Raw genomic sequence first — 25,078 nt, 5'->3', positions numbered from 1 at the left:
AGACTTTTCGATGATAGCCTTTCTGACAGGTGTGAGGTGATATCTCATCGTGGTTTTGATTTGCATTTCTCCTTTGATTAGCAATGCTGAGCTTCTTTTCATGTGGTTTTTGGCCATCTGTATGTCTTCTTTGGAAAAATGTCTATTCAGGTCTTCTACCCATTTTTTAATTGTTTTTTTTTTTTTTTTTGGATGAGCTACGTATATATTTTGGATATTAACCCCTATGGTCATATCATTGGTTAAGTTTATTCCTAGGTATTTTATTCTTTTTAATCCAATTCTAAATTAACTGTTTCCTTAATTTCTCTTTCTGATAGTTCATTATTAGTGTATAGCTAAGCAACATATTTCTGTATATTAATCTTGTATCCTGCAACCTTGCTGAATTCATTTATTAGCTCTAATAGTTTTTTGGTGGAGACTTTAGTATTTTCCATACATAATATCATGTAATCTGCAAATAGTGACAGTTTTATTTCTTCCCTTCCAATTTGAATGCCATTTATTTCTTCTTCTTGTCTAATTTCTGTAGCTAGGACTTCCAATACTATGTTAAATAGAAGTGATGAGAGTGGGGATCCTTGTCTTGTTCCCGTTGTTAGAGGGAAAGCTTTCAGCTTTTCACAGTTGAGTATAATGTTAGCTGTGGGTCTGTCATAAATGGTCTTTATTATGTTGAGATATGCTCCGATGTACCCACTTTGATGAGAGTTTTTATCATGAATGGACATTGGATTTTGTCAAGTGCTTTTTCTGCATCTATTGAGATGATCATATGATTTTCATCCTTCCTTTTGTTAATATGGTGTATCACATTGATTGATTTGCAGATACTGACCCATTCTTGCATCCTTGGAATAAATGTCAGTTCATCATGGTGTATGATCCTTTTTATATACTGCTGAATTTAAGTTGTTAATAGTTTGTTGAGAATTTTTTGCATCTATATTCATCAGAGATATTGGCCTATATTTTTCTTTTTTTGTAGTGTCTTTGTCTGGTTTTGGTATCACGGTAATGATGGCCCTATAGAATGAGTTTGGGGGTGCTCCATCCTCTTCAGTTTTTTAGACTAGCTTGAGGATATGTTATAGCTCTTATATGTTTGGGAGAATTTCCCTGGGAAGCTGTCCATTCCTGGACTTTTGTTTGCTAGGATTTTTTTAAAAATACAAATTCAATTTCACAGCTAGTGATTGGTCTGATTCAGTTTATTTCTTCCTGATTCAGTTTTGGAAGGTTATATGTTTCTAGAAATTTTCCCATTTCTCCTAGGTTGTCCAATTCGCTGGAATAGAACTGTTCATAGTATTCTCTTATGATTTTTTGTATCTCTGTGGCATTGGCTGTTTAAATAGTATTTTTATTAAAAATAATTTCCAAACTAATAGTGAGAAAGAGTGACATTTTTACTTTTTTGGAGAGAAATCTTTATAATAGATAACAGGTGGATTCTCCTATCAGCTTATGTATTTGATCTGTTGTGATATGTTGTTTTGGTTGAAGTATGTGAAGACAAGTTGGCCTCACTGAGAAATGTGATTGGAAAAGGATGCAGCATATTCATATTCTGAGCCTTTTCAGATTCTGGGGATATTCTTCCTTGATATTACACTTAACAAATTAGTTACAATGATATCTGAAACCATACCAATTAACTTTTGTACTCTGTCATATTAAAATCCTTTGTCCTATCTTGCACTTGGAATGAGTCCATTACCCAGACATAATTTTATCATATCATAAGATTGGTCATTTGGAAAATATTTCAGATCTTCCAAATGTTGATTTATTTTATGATATAAAATATCACACTAGTCACTATCACCACCTATCTCATCAGAAATGTGTTTAAGTATTGGGAACCTGTTAAGCAGACTGGTGGATACATGGTTTCCAAATTTCCAATCTTCAGTTGAAGACTAGAATTTCTATCATTGGTAGTAAATACTGTAAGTTGTCTTCTTTGAAATGACAGGCTTACTTTGTTTATTTTTGAGAAAATTTCTGCCAAATACCAATGTCTGAATAAACATAGTTTGTCAGCTGTTCTTTCAAGTAAAATTGCATTCCATGAAAACAGTTGCCAGTTCAGTGCACAACAAACACAGAAGTGCATTTCCTCAAGACAACCACTGTGCATTAATTTGACTGTGATATATAGAACATTAAAAAGAAGTACACAAGCATGAAAATTTAATAAAATGTATTAGATTTTAAAATTTAGTAAAATTAATAATGTTGACTATATCAAAGACAGCCTTAAGTAATTATATCTTTTTTTTTTTTTTTTAACTGTGAGCGGGTTGCATTGGCTACAAGCATAGTTTGGTGCCACTGCTTTTTACTATGCTAAGATGCCATCAGTTTTATCTACCATTGCTTCAGCACAATCTATACTAAATGTTAAGACAGTATAAAAAAGACAAATAATGACTTCATATTTATAAAAATAGTTTTCACGCACTGACCCCTTGGAAGTGTATTGGGGACTTCCAGATGTCCGTGGACCATACCATCCACTGGTATGTGTGTACATATGCATGTGTGTGGAAATGCAAAGATATATTGATACATGAATTTATATTCTATATTCTAGAATAGCCAAGATATACTTGAAAAAAAAAGTAGAGACATTAATCTGCTACATTTCAAAACTTACTAAACAGCTACAGTTTTTAAGATAGTACGATAGTGGTATAAAGACATATATATATATATATATATATATATATATATATATATACACACACACATACACACACACACACACACACACACACACATATGTGGAAGAAAATAGAGAATCCAGGTAAAATATGATTTTTTTAAAAGGCATCATCGGGACTTCCCGGTGGTGCAATGGTTAAGAATCCGCTTGCCAATTAAGGGGACACGGGTTTGAGCCCTGGTCCAGGAAGATCCCACATGCCGCTGAGCAACTAAGCCCGTGCGCCACAACTACTGAGCCTGCGCTCTAAGCCCGTGAGCCACAACTACTGAGCCCACGTGCCACAACTACTGAAGCCCACACGCCCTAGAGCCTATGCTCTGCAACAGGAGAGGCCACTGCAACGAGAAGCCCACGCACCACAGAGAAGAGTAGCACCTGCTCGCCGCAACTAGAGAAAGCCGACGCAGCAACGAAGAGCCAGCACAGCCAAAAATAAATTAAAAAAAAAAGAAAAGGCGTCATCGAAAGGCATATCTTTTCAATGAACAGTGCAGGAACAACAAGACATTTGTACGGAAGAAACTGAACCTTGATCCTTGCCTCATATCGTAATAAAAAATAATTTGAAAAGGATAATAGACCTAAATGCAAAGGCCAAAACCATACAATTACTAGTGAAAAGCATCAGAAAACAGAAAAAGAAAAACAATGGAAAGTTTGGGTTTCTGCTTGTCAAAAAACACCAATAAGAAAGTGAAAAGGCAATGAACTGAAAGAACATATTGGCAAAATATCCAATGAAAGACCTTACCCAGAATAGTTAAAGAACCCTTGAAATTCAATAAAGACAGTAGACCCAACAAAAATTGGTGAAAGACTTCACAAATACATTGCAAAAGAAGATATCCAAATCGCCAGTAAATATATTCAAGGTGCACAATATCAGTATTCATCAGAGAAAAGCAAATTAAAACCACAGTTTACATTCACTAGAACGGCTCCTACATTGCTGTTCAGAATGAAAAAATGGTATAGTCATTTAGGGATACTTTCTTGGCAGATCCTAATAAAGCTAAACACATGCCTACCTTGTGAGCCAGCACTTCCAATCCTAGGTATAGGCTCCAAAGATATGAACGCATATGTCCAAAAAAAAAAAAAAAGAGACTTATACAGAAAAGTTTATAGACGCTTTATTAATAATATGCCAAAAGCTAAAAACAATGAGGTAATGGATATATAAACTGTGTTACATTCGAACTACACTGCAATGTAGAAAAAAATGAACTAGTGACACATGTAATACCTGGATGAATCTCGAAAACATTAAGTTGAGTAAAAGAAGCCAGACACAAAAGAGTATGTACAGAATGATTCCATTTACACGAAGTTCAATATAGACAAAGCTAACTTATGATGATAAAAGTCATAGTCTAGGCCAAAGGTAGTCTTGACTGGAAGAGAAATAAAGGAACTTTCTGGCGTGATGGAAATATTCTAACTTGATCTGCCTGGTGATTACATGGGTATAAAAATTGATCAAGCTGTATGATTAAGATATGTGCATTTTTGCTATATGTAAACCGTACCCTAATTTTAAAAAATTCTTCAAAGGTGATCTGAAGTACGGATGTATCAATTTTTCAAGATGGAAGGGACTTTGCAAATAACCTACTTCAATTCTTTTCTTCATTTTATAGAAGCAAGCCTTGGGTTTTGAAGCAAATTCTTAACGAGGTAGTTCCAAGCAGAGCTGAGACTCTATAGAACCAAAGATTCATAAGTGACTAGTCACTATTCCTTCCACTGCACCAAGCTTTGAAAACAAAACTGTTCCGGGGAACAATTATTTCCACTTTGATTATTTGCTTTAGTTTTTCTCTGACAGTTTTCAACAATATCCAGGGGAATATCAAGAGCTCTGGTTCCGACTAGTTGCCCGGGTGAGGTCCCAGGCTGCTTTTTAATTGCTCACTGGGCTTTCATATTCAATGGAGAGAGGCTCTTTTGTTTGTTTCTAAGTTTATAGATGGCACCTATAAGCATAAGCCTCAGGCTCTTGGACACAATTTAAAATAGTGTGGCACTAACAGTTTGACACTAATGTCACTAAGACAGATGGAATTCCCGGTTCAGACTTAAACAAATTCTAATACTGCCCCCAATATTGTCCCTCTGCCACCACAGTCTCAGGCAACAGACTACATAAACAGTCCAGCCTTGTATTAAAGATGTAGTAATAAAGGTACAAAAAAGAAATGTTGGGTTTTTTGGTCCAAAAGTCCCATGTAAATATGTGGTAACCTGGTATATCAACAGTAGGGAGAATTCCATCAATTCCTTCTCAAAATGCTTAGGAAAGACTTAAAGTCATGTCAAGGACTTAGTGCTTGCAACAGAGAAAGCAAAGGCGAGGTTTCAGTTGACACAAAGATTTATTCAAAGAAGTAATGTGTCATCAGAAAAAACTTTCCCAGCAGCTTCTTCTACTTCTGTTTACAGTTTCTTCATTTTCAAGTGGGGCAATGATTTTTTCCTTAATTGTGCTGAGCTAAAATTTTCCACATTGTTAACTTGAATTTCATCTTCTAACATCCTATAAATATTAGAAAGAAGAATGAGAGGAGTATTTAAATCAGAAGGAGAGAGATGTGACTGAGCACTTCTCTGATGAGAAATCTAGGTCTTTTCCCTATATTCTTAATCTCTAAAATTTATTTTTGATTCTCTACAGGCAGTAGGTGTTCATTAGATTAGAGCTGAAATAATGCAAAGACTTCCTCATTTCTAATTAAAAAGCCAATCTTAATATCTTAGTTTGAATATTTACTGTTTAAAGTATAAATAGTGTCAAAGTAAAAGTACTGACCTCTTTCTTCCCCTCTGAGGGACTCTGTTCACAGGTCAGGACTAAGCCTTCTTTTAATTTCACCCTCATCCATAATCCTCTTAACTGATCCCACATAGGCTTTGAATACCCAAGGTACAAGTATGCCTGGAGTTTTCGTCACCTTATAATCACAAAGAATATCTGGAACTCTATTAAATGAAAACCATATTGTTTATTCAAAGAAATATCTCAACATTTCAAAAGAACTTTATATCCTTTATATCCGGGAATTATTTTAGGAAATAATTTGAACACATTCCTGCCAAAAGAGGTGAAACAAATTTTTACATAGGGAAACTTAAATTCTTTTTACAGATGCAGAGAAGAATGGATAGGTAGGAAACATGACTTGTTGAAGGCTTCAGCAAAAGTTCAAGACCATGATTATAACATCATGGCTTCTGTCACTCAGTTCTAGTTTTAAAATCATGGTGCTGGATTAATCTCCCAAATATATAAGCAGCTCATGCAGCTCAATATCAAAGAAAACAAACAACCCAATCCAAAAATGGGCAAAAGACCTAAATAGACATTTCTCCAAAGAAGATATAGATTGCCAACAAACACATGAAAAGATGCTCAACATCACTAATTATTAGAGAAATTCAAATCAAAACTACAATGAGGTATCACCTCACACTGGTCAGAATGGCCATCATCAAAAAGCCTACAAACAATAAGTGCTGGAGAGGGTGTGGAGACAAGGGAACCCTCTTGCACTGTTGGTGGGAATGTAAATTGGTACAGCCACTATGGAGAACAGTATGGAGGTTCCTTAAAAAACTAAAAATAGAACTACCATATGACCCAGCAATCCCACTACTGGGCATATACCCTGAGAAAACCATAATTCAAAAAGAGTCATGTACCACAATGTTCATTGCAGCTCTATTTACAATAGCCAGGACATGGAAGCAACCTAAGTGTCCATCGACAGACGAATGGATAAAGAAGATGTGGCACATATATACAATGGAATATTACTCAGTCATAAAAAGAAACGAAATTGAGTTACTTGTAGTGAGGTGGATGGACCTAGAGTCTGTCATACAGAGTGAAGTAAGTCAGAAAGAGAAAAACAAATACCGTATGCTAATGCATATATATGGAATCTAAAAAAAAAAAAAAAAAAGGTTCTAAAGAACCTAGGGGCAGGACAGGAATAAAGACGCAGACATAGAGAATGGACTTGAGGACACGGGGAAGGGGCAGGGTAAGCTGGGACAAAGTGAGAGAGCAGCACTGACATATATACACTACCAAATGTGAAACAGATAGCTAGTGGGAAGCAGCTGCAGAGCACAGGGCGATCCGCTCGGTGCTTTGTGACCACCTAGAGGGGTGGGATAGGGAGGGTGGGAGGGAAACGCAAGAGCGAGGGGATATGGGGATATATGTATACATATAGCTGATTCACTTTGTTACACAGCAGAAACTAACACACCATCGTAAAGCAGTTATACTCCAATAATGATGTTAAAAAAAAAAAAAAAAATCATGGAGCTAAGTGGCCTCACCATGGTAGACCAAATGGTGTTTCTTATAAATCTCTTGCTTCTTACCACCAGCAGCTCTTGTGCCTCTGATGGCTTTAAGATGCAATAACTAAGTTTGTCTGCCTCAGATTGAAATGGCAACTGTAGATACAGTGAAATACAGTCCTTAGGAATATGCTTCCCCCAGAGCATCAGAAAAATCTCTGTAAGATAAAAGCATGCCTCTATCAGAACGTCCCTCCAGCAGAGATTTGACTCCTCAAATAATATCCTTGTTGCCTACCCAACCATACTCTTCTAATGAGTATTATCTGTTCTTTTAAGGGTCTGATGCACCAAATGCCAAATACACAAAGTAGGCACAGTTGATCATTATAAAATCAATCAAATCAAACCAGTTTGCATTTTCTTCAAGCAAACAAATTATTTCGCTTTCCAGAAGAATTGGGTGCTGGAAGCCTGAATTAATTAATTCCTTAGAAATCATTTAGATGACTGCAATTGTACAACAAAAATAACATTTCTCTTGAGTCAAGAACAACAACAAATACCAGGTCTGCAACTTTGTCCCTATTTAGTGGAATGCTTGACATAGCACCAATACCTTATGTACCAAAAAGCCTGCTCTAAAGAATAAGAACTCATTTTACTTATCTGTCACAATTTTTCCTCTCCTACTGTCATTTGCCTCAGGAATGTACATCAATGCTGCTCTTACCACTTCTAATAACATTTTCTCTATAAAATGTTTACTTTAGTAGAGCTTGACAAAGATGTCTGCTCTTCATACAAGTCAGGCATAAGTTTGTCTTTAAATCTCAGTTGCTTTGAGTTCTTTCTTGGTAAACACCAATTTCCATAGTAAAACTACAAACGAGGACAAACAAACTTAGGGTGAACCAGATCTTTCTAGGCTCTTTGTATGGATGACTCAAAAGCAATTAGAGTTGTTATTAAGTTATCCAACAAGTACAGCCTGCAAGGCCTGGAACAAGTACTTCAGTCACCAATGTGGGAAACAAGTTTGAACAGGACATTGACAGGATTTTTTTTTTCTCTTCAGGTCCTACACTTTTATCAAAAGAAGGACACATGTTATAAAGGACAAACAACGGGAAGAAATTCTTAGATACCTAACCAGGAATGTTAGGAAAAAAAGAATGTACAGAGGAAAAAAAAAAAAAAGTAAGTAATCCATGCAGTGGTTTGTCTAGACGTACTGTCTATGATTCCGACACTGATGTCAATCAGTTGGACCGGAAAAATGGAGCAGTTCATTCAAACCCCATTTGTTCTGGGTAGCCTGTGTGTATGGATAAATCCTATAAAGTCCATTTCCAGAATGGTCTTCTCCTCAGTCAAGAAGGGAACCTCATACAATTATCTAAACTCAAAATCTGAGGTAGGATAGTATCTTTTGAAACTCCAAAGATCAGATGAAACATGTCATGGGAAGTAACATCTACATATAAAGCAGTATAGATCTGCTGAGTCTAAAATACACATATATAGAGAGAGACAGCAAGAAGCTGGTTCATAGGTATCTAAAGGCATGGAATTTACACTGTGCCTAAATTATCAAAGTTAATAAGTGAAAAACATGTAGTTTAGGTGGTATATTTCCATGTGAAGGAGTGAAGCACAAACATACTATATGATCAAGAAATCAAAAAAAAAAAAGAAAATTTGCTAGCAAGAGTGGCACAATGCCCTGCTGATCTCTTTTAGTTTCAGTAGAATAACACTGCAAGATACACATATACCTAAAACAGAACATACAGACCCAAGGTTTAAATAATATTTTCACTTTGAAAATTGTCACGGCCACCAAAAGATGTGATAGTGTCACGTTAAACTTTTCAGTACTATGCCTCTGAAAAGTAATTAGATGAAAAATAATTATACTACCACTGCTTTAGACAGACAGAGCAAGAGCTGCCACTAAAATAAAGGTAACCAGAATAAGGGTTACCTTTCACAATTGAAAGGGATTATAAACACATGAAAGTCTTTTCCCAGAAAGGTGATGTTGTTAAAAGAGAGATTCAAGAATAGTTCAGATAACTTAATTGATGGCAGATGCATGTCAGGCTGTCAAAGGAAGATCTTCAGTGTAACATTTTGAGACAACACTTACTGGAATGCTTAAATGATTGAGCTGCTCCAGGGTGACATTTTTCTCATATTTTTTACACTTTTACTGGTAATGGAGAAAAAAAAATATGCCATAGGAACAATTAAAAAGACAATACGTTTAGTCGTATAAATTGCTTGACGGTAAGACAAAGCAATGAACCCTGATAAGAGGAGGTGCCACACTGGTCATATCCCTCTAAGCAAAGGCAATCAAAACTCCAGATTAGCATCTTCATAATATGCAGCTGCCTCCAATGCATGGGTCATAATCAGAGACGCACTTCCTGGTTCAGGAGCAATTATAAAAATATGTTATACTCTTTTTAGTAGAAGAATCTAAAACGGAATTTCCTTTCATAAAGAACCCAAATCAGAGTTTGAGATTAGCAGATGCAAACTGTTATATACAGTATGGATAAACAACAAAGTCCTACTGTATACCACAGGGAACTATATTCAATATCCTGTGATAAACCACAATGGAAAAGAATATGAAAAAGAATGTATATATGTATAACTGAATCACTTTGCTGTACAGCAGAAATTAACACAACATTGTAAATCAACTATACTTCAATAAAATAAATTTCAAAAAAAGAACCCAAATCATCTAACCTCTATCTTGTTATCTCTATCTTTTCTCAATAGAAAGTAAGACTTTTAAAAAAGTGGTCCTACTAGATAGAAGTAGATGAAGTTTCCCCAACAAAACATTATTCACCCACTTAAAAAACATGTTCAACAAAAGGGATGCAAACCATTTGAGAGGTAGAGGATAATTCATAGAAGTCTAATTCCTCATCTATGGGGTTTCTTTAGCTCAGCTAGAGAACGTAGCACACACATTTCATTGCTCTGGCTGTCACTCTGAAAGGAGCTATAGCTTTTTGGAATGAAAAGAGGCCGAGAAAAATAATACAGCTTGGTCACCAAGAAGTCCTTCTCTACTCCAAAGATTAGTACTGTCAGGCAGAGGCTCAGAGTTGGAGAACAATATCCTAGAACCTCCTACATGTTTTTCTGATGGAAACCTAAGTAAATCAAAGGCAAAGACTGAATCCCCTGCTCAAACATCAACTTAAAAACTCTTCTTGCAACAGAGTAAAACAAAACTATGGTTGCAATCGTTCACTGAAGTTCCTTTCTGTGGCATGAGAGAACTTTACAAAGAGCTAAAATTGAGATAGTGATATGTGATAAATACAAGTCTTAACCCAGAATTGTGCACTGAATATGGCACATTTAATAACACACATGGGAACTGCTTTAGTGACATGTGTTTCACTTGACCAACAGCTAGTTACCTGATGCTAAAACATTAATAATATGGCAGTTTAATAACGTAAAAAAACAAAAAAACAATACCCCCAAACCAACAAAACCTACTACTGAAATCTTGAATAAAATACTTCAGGTTAAAATACATCATTTCCAGGATTCACAATTGTAAATGATAATTCCATATGAGCAGGATCTGTTAGCACTGACAGACTGAAACTATCAAAAAGGTTTATTGTTTAAGTCACCTATCTCAATATCTCATTCAGTGCAAGGCTAGGGACCTTAGACATTTCTGTGCTTGTTTCCAGAGGACTACCCTGGTTGCCAAGTTAGAGCAGAGGAACAAGTATGAGTTCTCCAAAGTAAGAGTTTACATTAAGAATGAAAGCGCAGCCCTGGAAGTGGATCGCTCAATCAGACACAAGGTACAATCCACTGACAAATAGTCCAGAACGCCAAGAAAACGAACAAAACCCATGAGCTTTCAAACTTCGAAACACATCCAGAGACAGAATCAGAAACAGAAGCTTTGGTCTTTTAAAAGAGACCTTCACAAAGCAGGTTTGTGTTTGTTTCCTTTTTCTTTCACATGTAAACCTCAATCAAGTCAGCTGTCTCTAGAGATTTTGAAATTGCTATAGATTAAAATCCTCTCTGACTCAACTGTTTGACTAATACCGAGTGTTTAATAATTCTACTTGTAAGAGACTTTTTTTGATGAAACTCTGCCGTATGATGTCTTCAGATGCACCGCAGCTGCACCATATATAAAGCATCACTGTCCTTATTTTCTTTATGACTGCATTTAGAGATGAGAAAATGTATTATTACAAACAGTTCTATTATTTGGCAGACCTGGCAGAAAACAGTTTTACAATACTAATGTAGCAACTATCACCTATAGAGACAAAGACTTACTTCCAGGTACTGATGACACATATTCATGGCTTGCTTCCAAGGATAGGAAGTTAATCATTGTGATAGATAGAGTTAAGTTAATGAATTTCTAAACTTTATGCTTTCAATAATAAAACCATTTAAGCTATAGCATTTGGACTCTCTACTTCCACAGATCAGGCACTTTGATACTCAACAGGTTGAGTAAATTGAATCCATATATTGTATTTACGTTCTCTGTCAAGGTTGCTTCTCCACATTTGAGAGATCAAAGGCAAAACAGTCATCAACCCTGTAGCCTTCAATACTGTGTTCATTACATTTAATCAAGTGCCAACTCCACCGCATCATTCACCAACCTTAACAATAATTTAAATGCACGGCGTCGTTCAGCAGCAAATGTAGGCACAGTACTGTTTTAATACACACACACCCCCCCACACACGCACACGTGCACACACAACTGCATGTGCACACGCAGCCATCCCTCCCCACCACCCCCCGAAAAAAGAAGAGGAAGATGGCAAAAAATACATACTCTCTACATTGTGCAAGAAAAGAAATTAAAAATGCACAGAAATACCCAGTAAACATTTTGGAGGTAGTTTTCTACCTGAGGCAGCATCAATCACGGTGGAAATTCCCCTTCGATCAGACACTGGACGGGATGACCCTGGCATGCTGACTGGGTCAGAGCGGACTGGCTGGATCCTGCAATGCAATTTAATTTAATTCACATATGTTACTGGCATCAAAACTGTCGCTGGCGACAACAGATCTTAAATCAGGAACGCTGGAATAGCCCAATCCATTAAAGAACCATTCATTCTAAAACAAGGCAAACAGGGGAGCTGCAGTCCCTTATTCTCACAGAAGCCTAAAGCACAGCATTCTCTACACTCTAGACCTCTTCTTCTCTTTGTATGTTTTCAATAGATTTTAAGCAAGGGACTGAAAAACTGAAATTAATTTAAAGGGATAAATTAAGCAGCATGGGAGAGGACACAAAACACATTATACTGAAAACTTTGGCATTTGCAAAGGAGATGAAGAGTTTTGAGAATCTTCAAATTCATGAATAGGACCATGCCTTCCTTAAAAGACAGCATTAATAGATACAAATTTTGAGTCACTCCCTTAAAATCCTTAATGAAAGTTACTTTATATATGACAACAAGCATAGAATAACAAGGCTGTGTTGGGATGTGGCTGCCAGGGGGTTAGCTAGGATTACTACCACCTAACTGAGTTACCTCCATAAAATTATCAATTAGCATTGAAGAATCAATTAGAGTCTCAGCAAACTTGCAATTTACTACATACAATTTCAAGTTGCTTGGGAATGGCAAATCTATAAATGCCAAGAGTCTATTTCCAGTTGTATTAGATTAATACTATTCACACAAAAATTTCTGTATGGCTAAAAGATCCGAGAGGCCCAGGCAACTTAAAGGAATAAAGACTTGTTATAACAATATAAGCATGCATTTTTGGCGATTCGTTCATTCAGTAAGTATTTGCTGAATATTAATCACGTGTCAGTATTATTCTAGGAACAAGCAGAAACAAAACACGAAATACAAAGTCTGTGTGCAGATATACAGTACAGCATACGGACATTCAGGACTGATGCAAAAGAAAACCGGAGTGTGAAAATGAATGAAATAGGTAATGAAAGCTCAGAATGAAGACATGGGGGGAGGAATGTATGGTCCACAGCAAATCGAGATGATCTTATGGAGCTATAGCAGAAATTGGACCTGTATACAGTATTAGGATGTGTATATATGCAAAGGGGCAAGAAGTGCCCTTTAAACACAGAACTAGAACAAGTGAACCCTTGGAATTATGACCAAGCATGATAAATGCAGGGCATCTTGAGGAGCATGATTTGGCTTAAGCATAGGGTTTATAGTGGATACTGGTGGAAGATAAGAATCAATAAGCACCATGGGACAGATTACAGAAGGCTGACATACCAATTATGGACTACAGAAAAAGAGTCCTTTTTTTTTTTTTTTTTTTTAATAATTTTGCTTTTTACATTTAGGTCCGTGATCCATTGAGTTAATCTTTGTGAAGAGGTATTTTTGTTTGTTTTTAAAATAAATTTATTTATTTATTTTTGGCTGCACTGGGTCTTCGTTGCTGTGCGGGGGCTTTCTCTAGTTGCAGAGAGTGGGGGCTCCTCTTCGTTGTGGTGCGCGGGCTTCTCATTGCGGTGGCTTCTCTTGTTGCGGAGCATGGGCTGTAGGCGCGGGGGCTTCAGTAGTTGTGGCACACGGGCTCAGTAGTTGTGGCTCACGGGCTCTAGAGCGCAGGCTCAGTAGTTGTGGCACATGGGCTTGGTTGCTCCGCGGCATGTGGGAATTGACAGGCGGATTCTTAACCACTGCGCCACCAGGGAAGTCCCAAAAGAGTCCTTACTGAAAGCACAGCTCGAATGTATATGCATTTGTTGTATGAAAGAAAGAAATGGGACGGGGCGGGGGGATGAAAAATGATGCATTTGATCTAGTACTGGAAGTTGGAAATGTTGATGATCACTGCTGTAGTGGATGATAATGGTGCCCTAACCAGTATGCCTTCTGCCCCAGCTCATTTTCCCAAGCCAGTCACGATAATCCCATCATCTCATGGTGAGATTAATTAGCTCCAGGGATGGGCAGGCCGAAGCAAATGTGGGCCAGTGAGAAAAGAGGAAGAGTTTATTTGAAGTTTCTAGAAGAGATGTTTTCTGGGTCTTATAAGAAACAAGAAGCTAGCCTGTTAGACATGCTCAGTGCATGCAAATCAAAGCTCCTTCCCGGTCTAAATAATTTATATGGCCTAATAATTTTCCTATTATTAATTCACTTTATAGCATTGGAGTTTCTGAATCATCCAGAGTTGTGGGTGGGGTGTGGACTGGGCTATAGATGAAAGAAGACTGGCCAAGAATTGATGTGTTGAAGCTGGGCAACGGATACACAGGGTTTAATTCTATTATTCTCTTTAACTTTACATATTTTTATATATGCTTGAAATTTTTCCATAATAATAATTTTAAAAAGACCAAAAAAAAACTGGTGGGGGTGATGGAAATGTCCTAGAATTAGACTGGGGGATGTAGCACAACATAGTGAATGTAATAAAGCCACTGAATTGTACAGTGAATTTTATGTTATGTGAATTATATATCAATTAAAATAATATGGTTAAGGTGTGAAGATCTAATGTATCACATGGTGACTATGGTTGATAAAACTATATTATATAACTGAAGTTTGATAAAAGAGTAGAAGTTAAATGTTCTCACACACAGAAAATTCACAACATACATATATAAAATACATCAGTTGATGGATGTATTAATTAACTAGATGAAAAAATAAAATGATAAAATAAAATGAAATTGATTTCTTAGGAGCTAATCTTGAATGGAAAACTAGGTTTTACATTTCACTTTCTTTTACATTATCTATTTCTCAGGTCTATTAATAAATATTTCATTGACCTTTTTTACGAGTTAAATCCCTATTCCAAATAAGGAGCTGGTATGAGGTTAGCCATGCCTAACAGCCATGCCTGTTATAGATACGACAGCCACCAATACACCTGACTGTTGCCATTTTGGTTAGGATACAGGGAGGCAGACTACCACAGCATCAAGTAATTCTTAGCAATATGAGGTATAGGACAAGGTACCAGGTGTAAAGGGTCAGTTGAGCCAAAAAAATCTAAACAAGTCTTCACAATTTAAAGGAGAAGGTAGGGGGCGGCTTCCCTGGTGGCTCAGTGGTTAAGAATCCGCCTGCCAATGCAGGGGACACGGGTTCGAGCCCTGGTCAGGGAAGATCCCACATGCCGCGGAGCAACTAAGCCTGTGCACCACACCTACTGAGCCCGTGCACCACAACTACAGAGGCTGCACTCTAGAGCCCATGAGCCACAACTACTGAGCCCATGTGCCACAACTACTGAAGCCCGTGCACTGAGAGCCTGTGCTCCGCAGCAAGAGAAGCCACCACAACGAAGAGTAGCCCCCGCTCACCGCAACTAGAGAAAGCCCGTGCACAGCAAGGAAGACCCAACGCAGCCAAAAATAAACTAATAAAAATAAATAAATTAATTTTAAAAATAAAAAAATAAATAAAGAAGAAGGTAAAGTCAACAGCCATACTGCCATTGTGCATAAGCCTAAAGAAATGTAGAACCAGAGGTGAGGAGCTGGGATAAAGTGATAGTGGACAGGGGTGAGGAGAATATAAAAAGTGGGATTTCTAATTGGATGCTGGGCAGGAAATGGTACTAAACAGGACACATAATTGAAATGATGTGAGGTAAATCTGAATTTTCCATCAAAACTGTGTTCTAATGGGGTTAAGGTCATAACCAAGGGCCTATATGCTCAAATGTTTAAATATAAACTACAAGTCAAATAAAAAAAAATTATAAACCTGGGACTAACATAAAGGTTTCTAATATTTATATGTTCCCAACAAATAGGACACAAACAATTTAAATACCAGGAGCTCTTTAGTATAAGAAAAAGAAAAGTCCCTGAGGAAAATTCTGGAAGGATTTCAGGAATAAAGCTCTGTCTGAAGAAGCAAGTTAGAGAGCTTTTAGATGAAGAACTGTATCTGAAGTAAGGGGTAACTAAGAAAGCTAGAGGAGGTCAAAAACAAAAGAACAGGGGACTTCCCTGGTGGTCCAGTGGTTAGGACTTCACCTTCCAGTGCAGGGGGTGCGCGTTCGATTCCTGGTCGGGGAGCTAAGATCCCACATGCCTCGTGGCCAAAAAAACCAAAACATAAAACAGAAGCAATATTGTAATAAATTCAATAAAGACTTTAAAAATGGTCCACATCAAAAAAAAAAAAAAAAACTTTAAAAACAAACAAAAAACCCAAAGGAACAGAGCTGTGTATACAGGAGCTGGGGATGTCCTCCAAAGAAAAGGGACAGGGTCTTATCAGAGTAGCGGGTGACAATCATCAGAAAGAAAAAAAGGTGGTGGGAGAATCTCGTGAATACTTTAGTAAAGAGAATAAACATAGTTTCATGGGTCTATTTTATTAACATTTAAGTAACAAAATAACCTATAAAAACATTTGAATACGCACTGAATCACTAAGCTGAGGACTGACTCTACTTGACTTTCTGAAATTGGATCATATTTTATAATTAGTACCTATGAAAAATGGTCTAGCACCCACTGTATTGTCACTATTGCCTCACATCTTAGGGAGAAGCGCCACTTCTACAAAGCTGAAGAAAATACACTGAACCAAAAAAAGCAAAAATGTATGGAAGAAATAAAATACAAAGAAAACTAAAATAACAAACTAAAATACTTAGAAAGGTATTACAGGAGACATGTTTCATTATATGAGTTATTCTTTTTTTTTTTTTTATAAATTTATTTATTTATTTATTTTTGGCTGTGTTGGGTCTTCGTTTCTGTGCGAGGGCCTTCTCCAGTTGCGGCGAGTGGGGGCCACTCTTCATCGCGGTGCGCGGGCCTCTCACTGTCGCGGCCTCTCCTGTTGCGGAGCACGGGCTCCAGGCGCAGGCTCAGTAGTCATGGCTCATGGGCCCAGCCGCTCCGCGGCATGTGGGATCTTCCCAGACCAGGGCCCGAACCCGTGTCCCCTGCATTGGCAGGCAGATTCCTAACCACTGCGCCACCAGGGGAGCCCTGAGTTATTCTTAAAGAAGAAATATCTAGGCCTAATCCACCTCTGCAACAGCTTTTGCATTGTTATAAAGATTTGTTATTAATGTTGACAAAGAAGTAGAATAAAAACGTATTTCCAACATAGGATTGGGACACATTTTTCCACAATTTTTAAAAAAGAGATGCAAGAAAAAGGTCAGAGGGCTATTTTAGATTCAAATAAAAATACACTGTAGAACTTTTTTTTAAAAGAACACAAGGAAAGGGAGATTATATTGCATTAGACTGAGCCCTTCACTGTCTGTTGTATCCTAATGTGTCAAGTCTTGGTGTAACAAATTAAACTGCTAAGCAAACAGAAGAGCACAAAAGTCAAAAAGTTCTCAATTACATTAAAAAAAAATGCTAATAATAAAAAGCATACTCTGTAAACTATTGTGATTCTTACAAGTGAGGATCGAGAATATATATGATGAAAACATAGCGAGACAGATAAAGAGATAGATAGATATTAGAAATATGAGAGAGGCATCATAAAATAAGATGGCTTTAAAAAGTGCACTGAATATTAGATTTAGGGAAGTACAATCCAGAACACAAATATTTATTGGATGTGATGAGATCTCACATAAGATCCCCAGTGATAATAATGAACCACAAGTTACACTGTATGTATTCTGCAACGTGATAAGCGTCAAAAGGGGAAATGCAAATATTATCTAAGATGTTAACTACAAATGAACATATTAATGTGTTCAAATCACTCTCTAGTTCTTATTTCTTACCTGAGACTGTTGAGATCAAGATCATCTGTATCAAAATCCGAAAGGGGCTGTGGAGTATCACTTGGACCATGAGACTGCAACACAGATGAACTGGATGATATGACTGTGGTTTGGCCTGAGGGATGGATGGTTTTGAACTGGAACTGTGGACCCATCCACAGACGTCTGTGGGGTCCGGTGTGCGTTACAATTTCTACCTGGAACAGATTAGGAATCATGATTTAAATGTATTAGGCTCTCCCTTTGAGAGCCTTTCATGATCCACACCCCCACCCCAATCTCATCTCTGAACACTCACATTCTCCAAGAAGCCCATCTTAACCAAGTGGAAGAGGGACAGGGCATCTACAATCAAAAGGTGATGACAGGGACTTCCCTGGTGATCCAGTGGTTAAGAATCCGTCTTGCAATACAGGGGACACTGGTTCAATCCCTGGTTGGGGAACTAAGATCCCACATGCCGCAGGGCAACTAAGCCCGCGTGCCACAACTGGAGAGCCTGTGTGCCGCAACTACAGAGCCCATGCGCTCTGGAGCCTGCACACCGTAACAAAAGAGCCCAGGCGCAGCCAAAAAATAATAATAATAAATAAATATTTAAAAAAAAAAAAAGGTGATGACAATAGCAACCTATAGAGACATTCACTACATCCCTCTACGGGTTCTCACCAAAATATATCAATACCAGAAACTCATTTTGTATATGTGTAAATATACGTGTGTATATGTAAACACAAATATACATACACACACACACATGCACCCACATATATAACACAAAAATCACATGAGAATAAAAGGATCAGTTGCCTGCCTCATATACCGAGCACTGGCTCCCTAGGGACTACGTTTTTCACTCATTCTAGACAGTACTTACCACTTTGTGGGCATGCAGTGAATACTACACCTATCAATCCACAGATTAAAAGTAATTCCTTCATTGAGGACCAAGCTCATGACAAATGTGAAGTTGTTCTTGAACTATCCAAGGAAAAGAAAAGGTCTGAAATAATTTAATACCCAAAGCCAGTTTCTTTCCACAATTAAACACTATAATATTTACTTTACTGCCCTCAAAATCCTCCAAAATTCACTTTTAATGGAAGAGAGGACTATATATTTTCCCTCAAACTAGATTTGTCTTCAAAATACCATTTCTTAATTAGATTGTTTTCTCAACTACCATGAACATTCACATAGGTATTTTAAATGCTGCAAAACAGTAATACCAAAATGCTTTATGAATTTCATGCTCTATGGAGGGGGTACGGAATGTTGCCAATATTAGACAATGCAGAGAGTAGGACACAGGGTAAAACCTAAAAATAAACATGTGATTTTACAAATGAGCAACTTGAATAAGAGATTAAATACGCAAACCTTTGGTAAAACACTATTTCTCAATGTCTTGTAATTGCTACATCCACGTCTGTATACATACTTTATGGAATTGACTAGCCATGTGCCTTAGTTTTGCCCTGATTTCTTTTATATTTAATCACATTTCTCTGATTGCAGTGATTAATTCTTAACAAAATGTAACTGAAAAGGTTCACGGAGTGCAGCTCTGTGTTTGTAAGTCCTAAAGGGCAAAAGCGTCTCGGTCTTGGAACAATATTCACATTCCCACTCATCACAGGCAGAAAACTACTCAGATTTAGGACAGTGATTTCTCATTCAAGGAGTTGTATTCAGCAATGTAAATGAGGCCACAGATAAAGCATTCTGTGTATTTTAAGCTCAAAACCATCAGTGTCACAGAGCCGAGAGGTAAACAGATGCCTGTGCAATTTCACTGAGGCAATGGCCAGATGTTCCTGCTCACTCCTCTGTTGTATGCGGTACAAACATATTGTAGATACTTTCACACTGACAGCACACATTACCCCTTTTTCTAATTGAAAAGTTGAAGTGAAGGACAGTGGTTTCTTTGCCAGCATTCTTTTTTTTTTTTTACTTTATCGTGGTATCCTCAAGAAAGGATGTATCTCCATATGCATCAAGCTCCTTCAAGGAGCTTCCTGGGAGTATTTTTGGTGTGACGAAATGTATGTCACCTAGAAACAATTTGATTCTCCAGTTCCCAGATTCCCTTTAGTTTTTCGGGCTCCCTTCCCTGAGAAAGCAATGAAACTGCACCCGGCCTCCACTGAGGCACCTGTCTGATGAAAAGCCGCTGGATTGGTAATCTGAGACCAGTCATTAACTTCACCAAATGATGTCAGACTTGAGACAGACATAACAGCATTTGTAATGAAGTCACTTGTAATCTCATCATTCTGAAATCTGCCTGAGCATCTTTTATTTCAAAGCCCTTGAGATGAAGACAGCTTCACCTAGCAGGCAGAGGAAGGGTCAGTCGAAGCTGTTACAGGACTGGTTTCGAGACCGCTAGAAGCGGCATTACAGGAGCTTAGGAAAGGAAAGCCAGGCGGGCACTTGTGTAGATTAGAATGCCTTACTTTCCTAATCAAAGTATGGGCCCAATCTTCAGAAATTGTTGCCTCCACAAAAGAAAAGCCCAAAGATTGTTGAATGGCTTCACTGTTTTAACAAGGCCAATTCTTATTTTAATCCAAACAGTCCATCTGAAATCCAAGGTCCTGGGGGATATGAATGGATTGTTTGAAGGATAGCATATTTTATGCTCTCTGTGTGAAAGCTAATGTACACACACACATATATATATGCATATGTGTGTGTATAAAATATATGTATATGTATCCCTGCAGCAGTATTTATGAGAAATTCTTAATATGGAAAGACAATTGATTAATTCTTGGGGATCCTAAAAAAATCCCAATTCTGCCCATTTTCCTCTAAGGAAAATAATTTTTAAAATTCAAGAAAAAAAGAGCTAATGGATCTCTGTTTTCTGTCACTTTAATTGACCCAGTGTTTCAGAGTCTTACCTGAGACAGCCACTCTTCATCTTCCTGCCCACTATGGTCAGAAGCTAAACTGTCATAGGACCCATGCCGAGTAATGGGCCCAGGACTTCCAGGGGGAACCACTGCAGGAGAAAGAAAACGTATTTAAACAACTTTAATCCATGCAGTGAAAAAAATGAATGTGGGCATAACCATCCTGAATACTGTGGTAATTTATAAGCTAAAATAAGACATTCAATGCACAATTCAAATAATTAACGAACAAGAAAGACTGAATTTCTGAGGAGTAAGAAAAATCTCCAAATAAGAGTACACTTTAAAAAACATCTGCAGGAATTTAGTCATTACATATATCACTGTTAAAGAAATACACAACTAATTGCATCTTAACAGCACAATTACATTAAGGAACAGTGACAATTCCATTGCCCGTGCACCAATGTAATTCCTAGCCTTTAGGACACTTCAGTCCTCTCCATCTAACAATGAAATTAATTTAATGCAGTTCCTATAATTCAGGAAGGGGTTTTTAAAACAAATATCAAATAAGATTCTTTAAGAGTCTATTTAATAGTTCATATAAAGGGAAGGCATTAAAATATTTTTAATTTTAAAACACTTTTAGTTCCTAAAACATTTCATTTATCCAAAGAAATGTTTCATTTTTTCTGGATACTTCAGTAGTTTCCCTGATTCTTAGGTGGTAGGATATAGGCTTTAAAACACAAAGAGGCTGCTTTCTCATACAAAGAAGAACCTTTGCTTAGTCAAAGCAATAAAATGATTCAGCAAACATTTATTGAATTCCTAATGAACCAAATACCATCCCAACAGAAACTTATTTAAAGTCCCATACTATTTTTTTTTAAATTTAATTTAATTTATTTATTTTTGGCTGCGTTGGGGTCTTTGTTGCTGAGCGCGGGCTCTCTCTAGCTGTGGCGTTCAGGGACCACTCCTCGCCATGGTGTGTGGGCTTCTCATTGCGGTGGCCTCTCTTGTCGCGGAGCACGGGCTCTAGGGCGCACGAGCTTCAGTAGCTGCAGCGCTAGGGCTCAGTAGTTGTGGCTCATGGGCTCCAGAGAGCAGGCTCTGTACCTGTGGCACACTGGCCCAGCAGCTCCGCGGCATGTGGGATCTTCCCAGACCGGGGCTCGAACCCATGTCCCCTGGCACTGGCAGGCGGACTCCCAACCACTGTGCCACCCAGGGAAATCCCTACAGTCCCATACTATTTACTTGCTTATTTTTATTATAAAATAGACTTCATTTTTAAGAACAATTTTAGGTTCAAAACAAAACGGATGAGAAGATAGAGATTTCCCATATATTCTCTCCCTCTGTATACATTTTAATACTAAGAGAAATAAAGCAATAAAGTACTGAGGGGAAATAGAGAAAAGAAAAGGAAGAGAACAGAAGTGGACGGAAAGTTGGTGAGTATTAAAGAAACCTAGAAGAAACAGAAAAGAATGAGAAAAAGAAAATAATCTCAGAATTTCTACCACCCAGAGATAGGTATATATACTTCAGTATGTGCATTTTCCTTAGGCTACATTCCTAAAAATGAAATCAAAGGATATGAACATGTCTAAATTTCTTAATGCATATTCCCAGAAAGAGTTACACTTCCATGAGCAGTGACTGAGAATGCTAATCTCACAGCACTCTTGCCAGAACAAGGTATTTTGAAGAACTAAGTCTCAGTGAAACAGATATTAGTGAAGTAGACAGAGCAGAACATAGGACAAGATTTTAAAAAAGACGTACTCACAAAAACCTTATCTTAACTATCTGGGAGAGGAGAAATGATACCAGTCAATTACTCATCAGAGGGAGATAAATAGTATTAAAATACAAGATTTGCAGTGGTTAAAACTATTAGCTATTAGTTCTTCAGATTCATAGTTCTACAGCTGAGAGGCATGCTGGCATCTGGCACAAAACACAAGTGATCACCAAAGCATAACATAATTTCTTAGGATTTTGAATATCATGAAGAAAAGAATACCATAATAATCAACTAATATTTAAGCATCCTTTTAAATAATTTTGGTGTATATTGCAAAGATGATAAGTAAATTTATGTTTGCAAAGGCTGAGTTGTTCCCAAACCATTTGTATTCTTTTTAATAAATAAATTTGATCTTAAATTCTTAATACAGAACAGAGCAAGAGTATGCCTCAAAACCCCACTCCCTAAATACTAGTCAAGAAGGCAACTATGGACAAATACCTAGAGGTCAGGACACACTTTGGAATGCAGTTGAGGTGAGAGAAGATTTTAAAGAGGTGAGGGAATAGGCCATGCAGATATCTGAGGGGAAAGTGTTACAGAGAGAATATCAATTACAAACATTTTGAAGTGGGAACATGAAGGAAATGTTTCAGTAATGTCAAGAGGTCAGTGTGGCTGCGTGTGATGAGGCAAGTTGGGAGTGTTAGATGAGTCAGGAAGGCAAAGCGGGCAGGGATCACCGATGGTTTAGGGCTTTTTTTCTTCTTTTTTCTTTTTTTTAAAAAATAAAGCTAGGGTAGACAGAAAGATATTGGAAAAACTTAAGAAGAAGTGAGAAATTATACCCTTGTGTTACTAACTAGTGCCTAATGTGAATTTTTTCCAAGAGTTTATAATGTACTCTACATATGCTGAGCCTAGGCTACTACCTGTTGCAGAACAAGCATTCCATAAGTATTAGATGAATAAATGGAGTTTTGCATTCTGGAATAAGTAATGATACCAGAATGGTAGGACACTTATTCATCCATCATCAAAATGGGATAAACTTGGGAATTCCCTGGCGGTCCAGTGGTTAGGACTCCACGCTTTCACTGCCGAGGGCCTGGGTTCAATCCCTGGTGGGGTAGCTAAGACCCTGCAAGCTGCAAGGCACAGCCAAAAAAAAGAAAAAGGCAAGGGGTGGGGTGGGAGGGGGGATAAACTTAAAAATAATCCAACGGGGCTTCCCTGGTGGCACAGTGGTTAAGAATCCGCCTGCCAATGCAGGGGACACGGGTTCAAGCCCTGGTCCAGGAAGATCTCACATGCCGCAGAGCAACTAAGCCCATGCGCCACAACTACTGAGCCTGCACTCTAGAGCCTGTGAGCCACAACTACTGAAGCCCGTGCGCCTAGAGCCCGTGCTCCGCAACAAGAGAAGCCACTGCGATGAGAAGCCCACGCACCACAACAAAGAGTAGCCCCAGTTCGCCACAACTAGAGAAAGCCCGCGTGCAGCGACGAAAACCCAGCACAGCCAAAAATAAATTAATAAATTAAAAAAAAAATCCAATGGCAGAGAATGGTGAGGAGTAGGATTATAGGTGAAAAAAGGTTAGTTATGAGTTGATTATTGTTGAAGGTGAAGGACAGGTACATGGAGAGTCATTATACTATTGTTTTTTGATTGTGTGTATGTTTCAAATTTCCCACAGTGAAAAGTTTCTTAAGAAAAAGAAAAAGAAGAAATCTCTTCCTCCTCCTCCTCCTCTTCCCAGCCATTCTCTGTTTGCCAAAGGAAGTGGTAAAAATACCAAATGTATATCTATGAAAAATTAAGTCTGAATCCTGAATTTCTAAACTGAGATTGTAAGAAGAGTTTCCATACCTTATGTTCACTAAAAAACAGTATTCTAATTAAGAATGCTTTGAAGCATTCAGAAGATTCACAATATAAAAATACAAGTGTGGTGGAATAATATTTTTCAACATAAAATAAATGTCCTTCCCTCTCTCTCATATTTCTTTACATTTAAAAAATTTCTCCAATCCAGGTAGGAAGAACATTCCATGTTTTCTATCTCGGGGAAGCAATGATATACCTGGTCACAGAGAAAAAAAGAATTCAAAAACTTGACCCTGGGATAAGAAAAAGAGATTGAAAGTATGATAGTTAAGAGCAAAGTTTCCGTGCTCTCCAAGCAGCTAATTATTAGGAAAGATATTTTGAGATTGGAGAGTACCATAAGCAGAAAGGGGGGAAAAGAGGGTTCCAAGGAACGGTATGAAATGACAGAATTCAGGAGGAGTTTTTGGGATGAACAGCTGTGAAAAATCCTGTTTTCATTCTGGGGTAGAGTTCAAGGAAGTAGGAGATTCCACATGTGCAACAGTAAAGAAGCTGTGCCCATAGTGGGTCTGCACAGCTGAGCCTGTGACAACCTCTCTAAGTCCCCTATGGATGGGATGATGACTATTTACTATGTGTCCAAGAGCAATATGGACAAGGTCCAGGGAACTGTCAGACTTTGAAAAGGCTTTGAAACAAGGATGGATGTTGCAGAGATCTACATGAACCAATAGCCCATGATCCGGCAGGGAACTGGGACATCTCAGTGGTGAAAATAAAGATAAAATGATCCC

General features: G+C 37.7%; 1 protein-coding gene across 4 annotated transcripts in view; it reads right to left on the bottom strand.

The window, feature by feature from the left end:
* Positions 1 to 25,078, bottom strand: part of BCAS3 (BCAS3 microtubule associated cell migration factor) — a 595,828-nt gene that overhangs the window by 265,943 nt on the left and 304,807 nt on the right. For all 4 annotated transcript variants that reach the window (XM_061176783.1, XM_061176782.1, XM_061176784.1 and 1 more), the window contains exons 20-22: positions 20,737 to 20,837; positions 17,825 to 18,021; positions 11,991 to 12,088 (exon numbers count right to left, since the gene is read on the bottom strand). In XM_061176783.1, the coding sequence (XP_061032766.1) occupies positions 11,991 to 12,088; positions 17,825 to 18,021; positions 20,737 to 20,837 (396 nt within the window). The remainder of the gene's footprint in view (positions 1 to 11,990; positions 12,089 to 17,824; positions 18,022 to 20,736; positions 20,838 to 25,078) is intronic.

Source organism: Eubalaena glacialis, chromosome 19 (assembly GCF_028564815.1).
Source record: "Eubalaena glacialis isolate mEubGla1 chromosome 19, mEubGla1.1.hap2.+ XY, whole genome shotgun sequence".
Classification (NCBI taxonomy): Eukaryota; Metazoa; Chordata; class Mammalia; order Artiodactyla; family Balaenidae; genus Eubalaena; species Eubalaena glacialis.
This window is presented reverse-complemented; position numbering and strand designations above follow the sequence as displayed.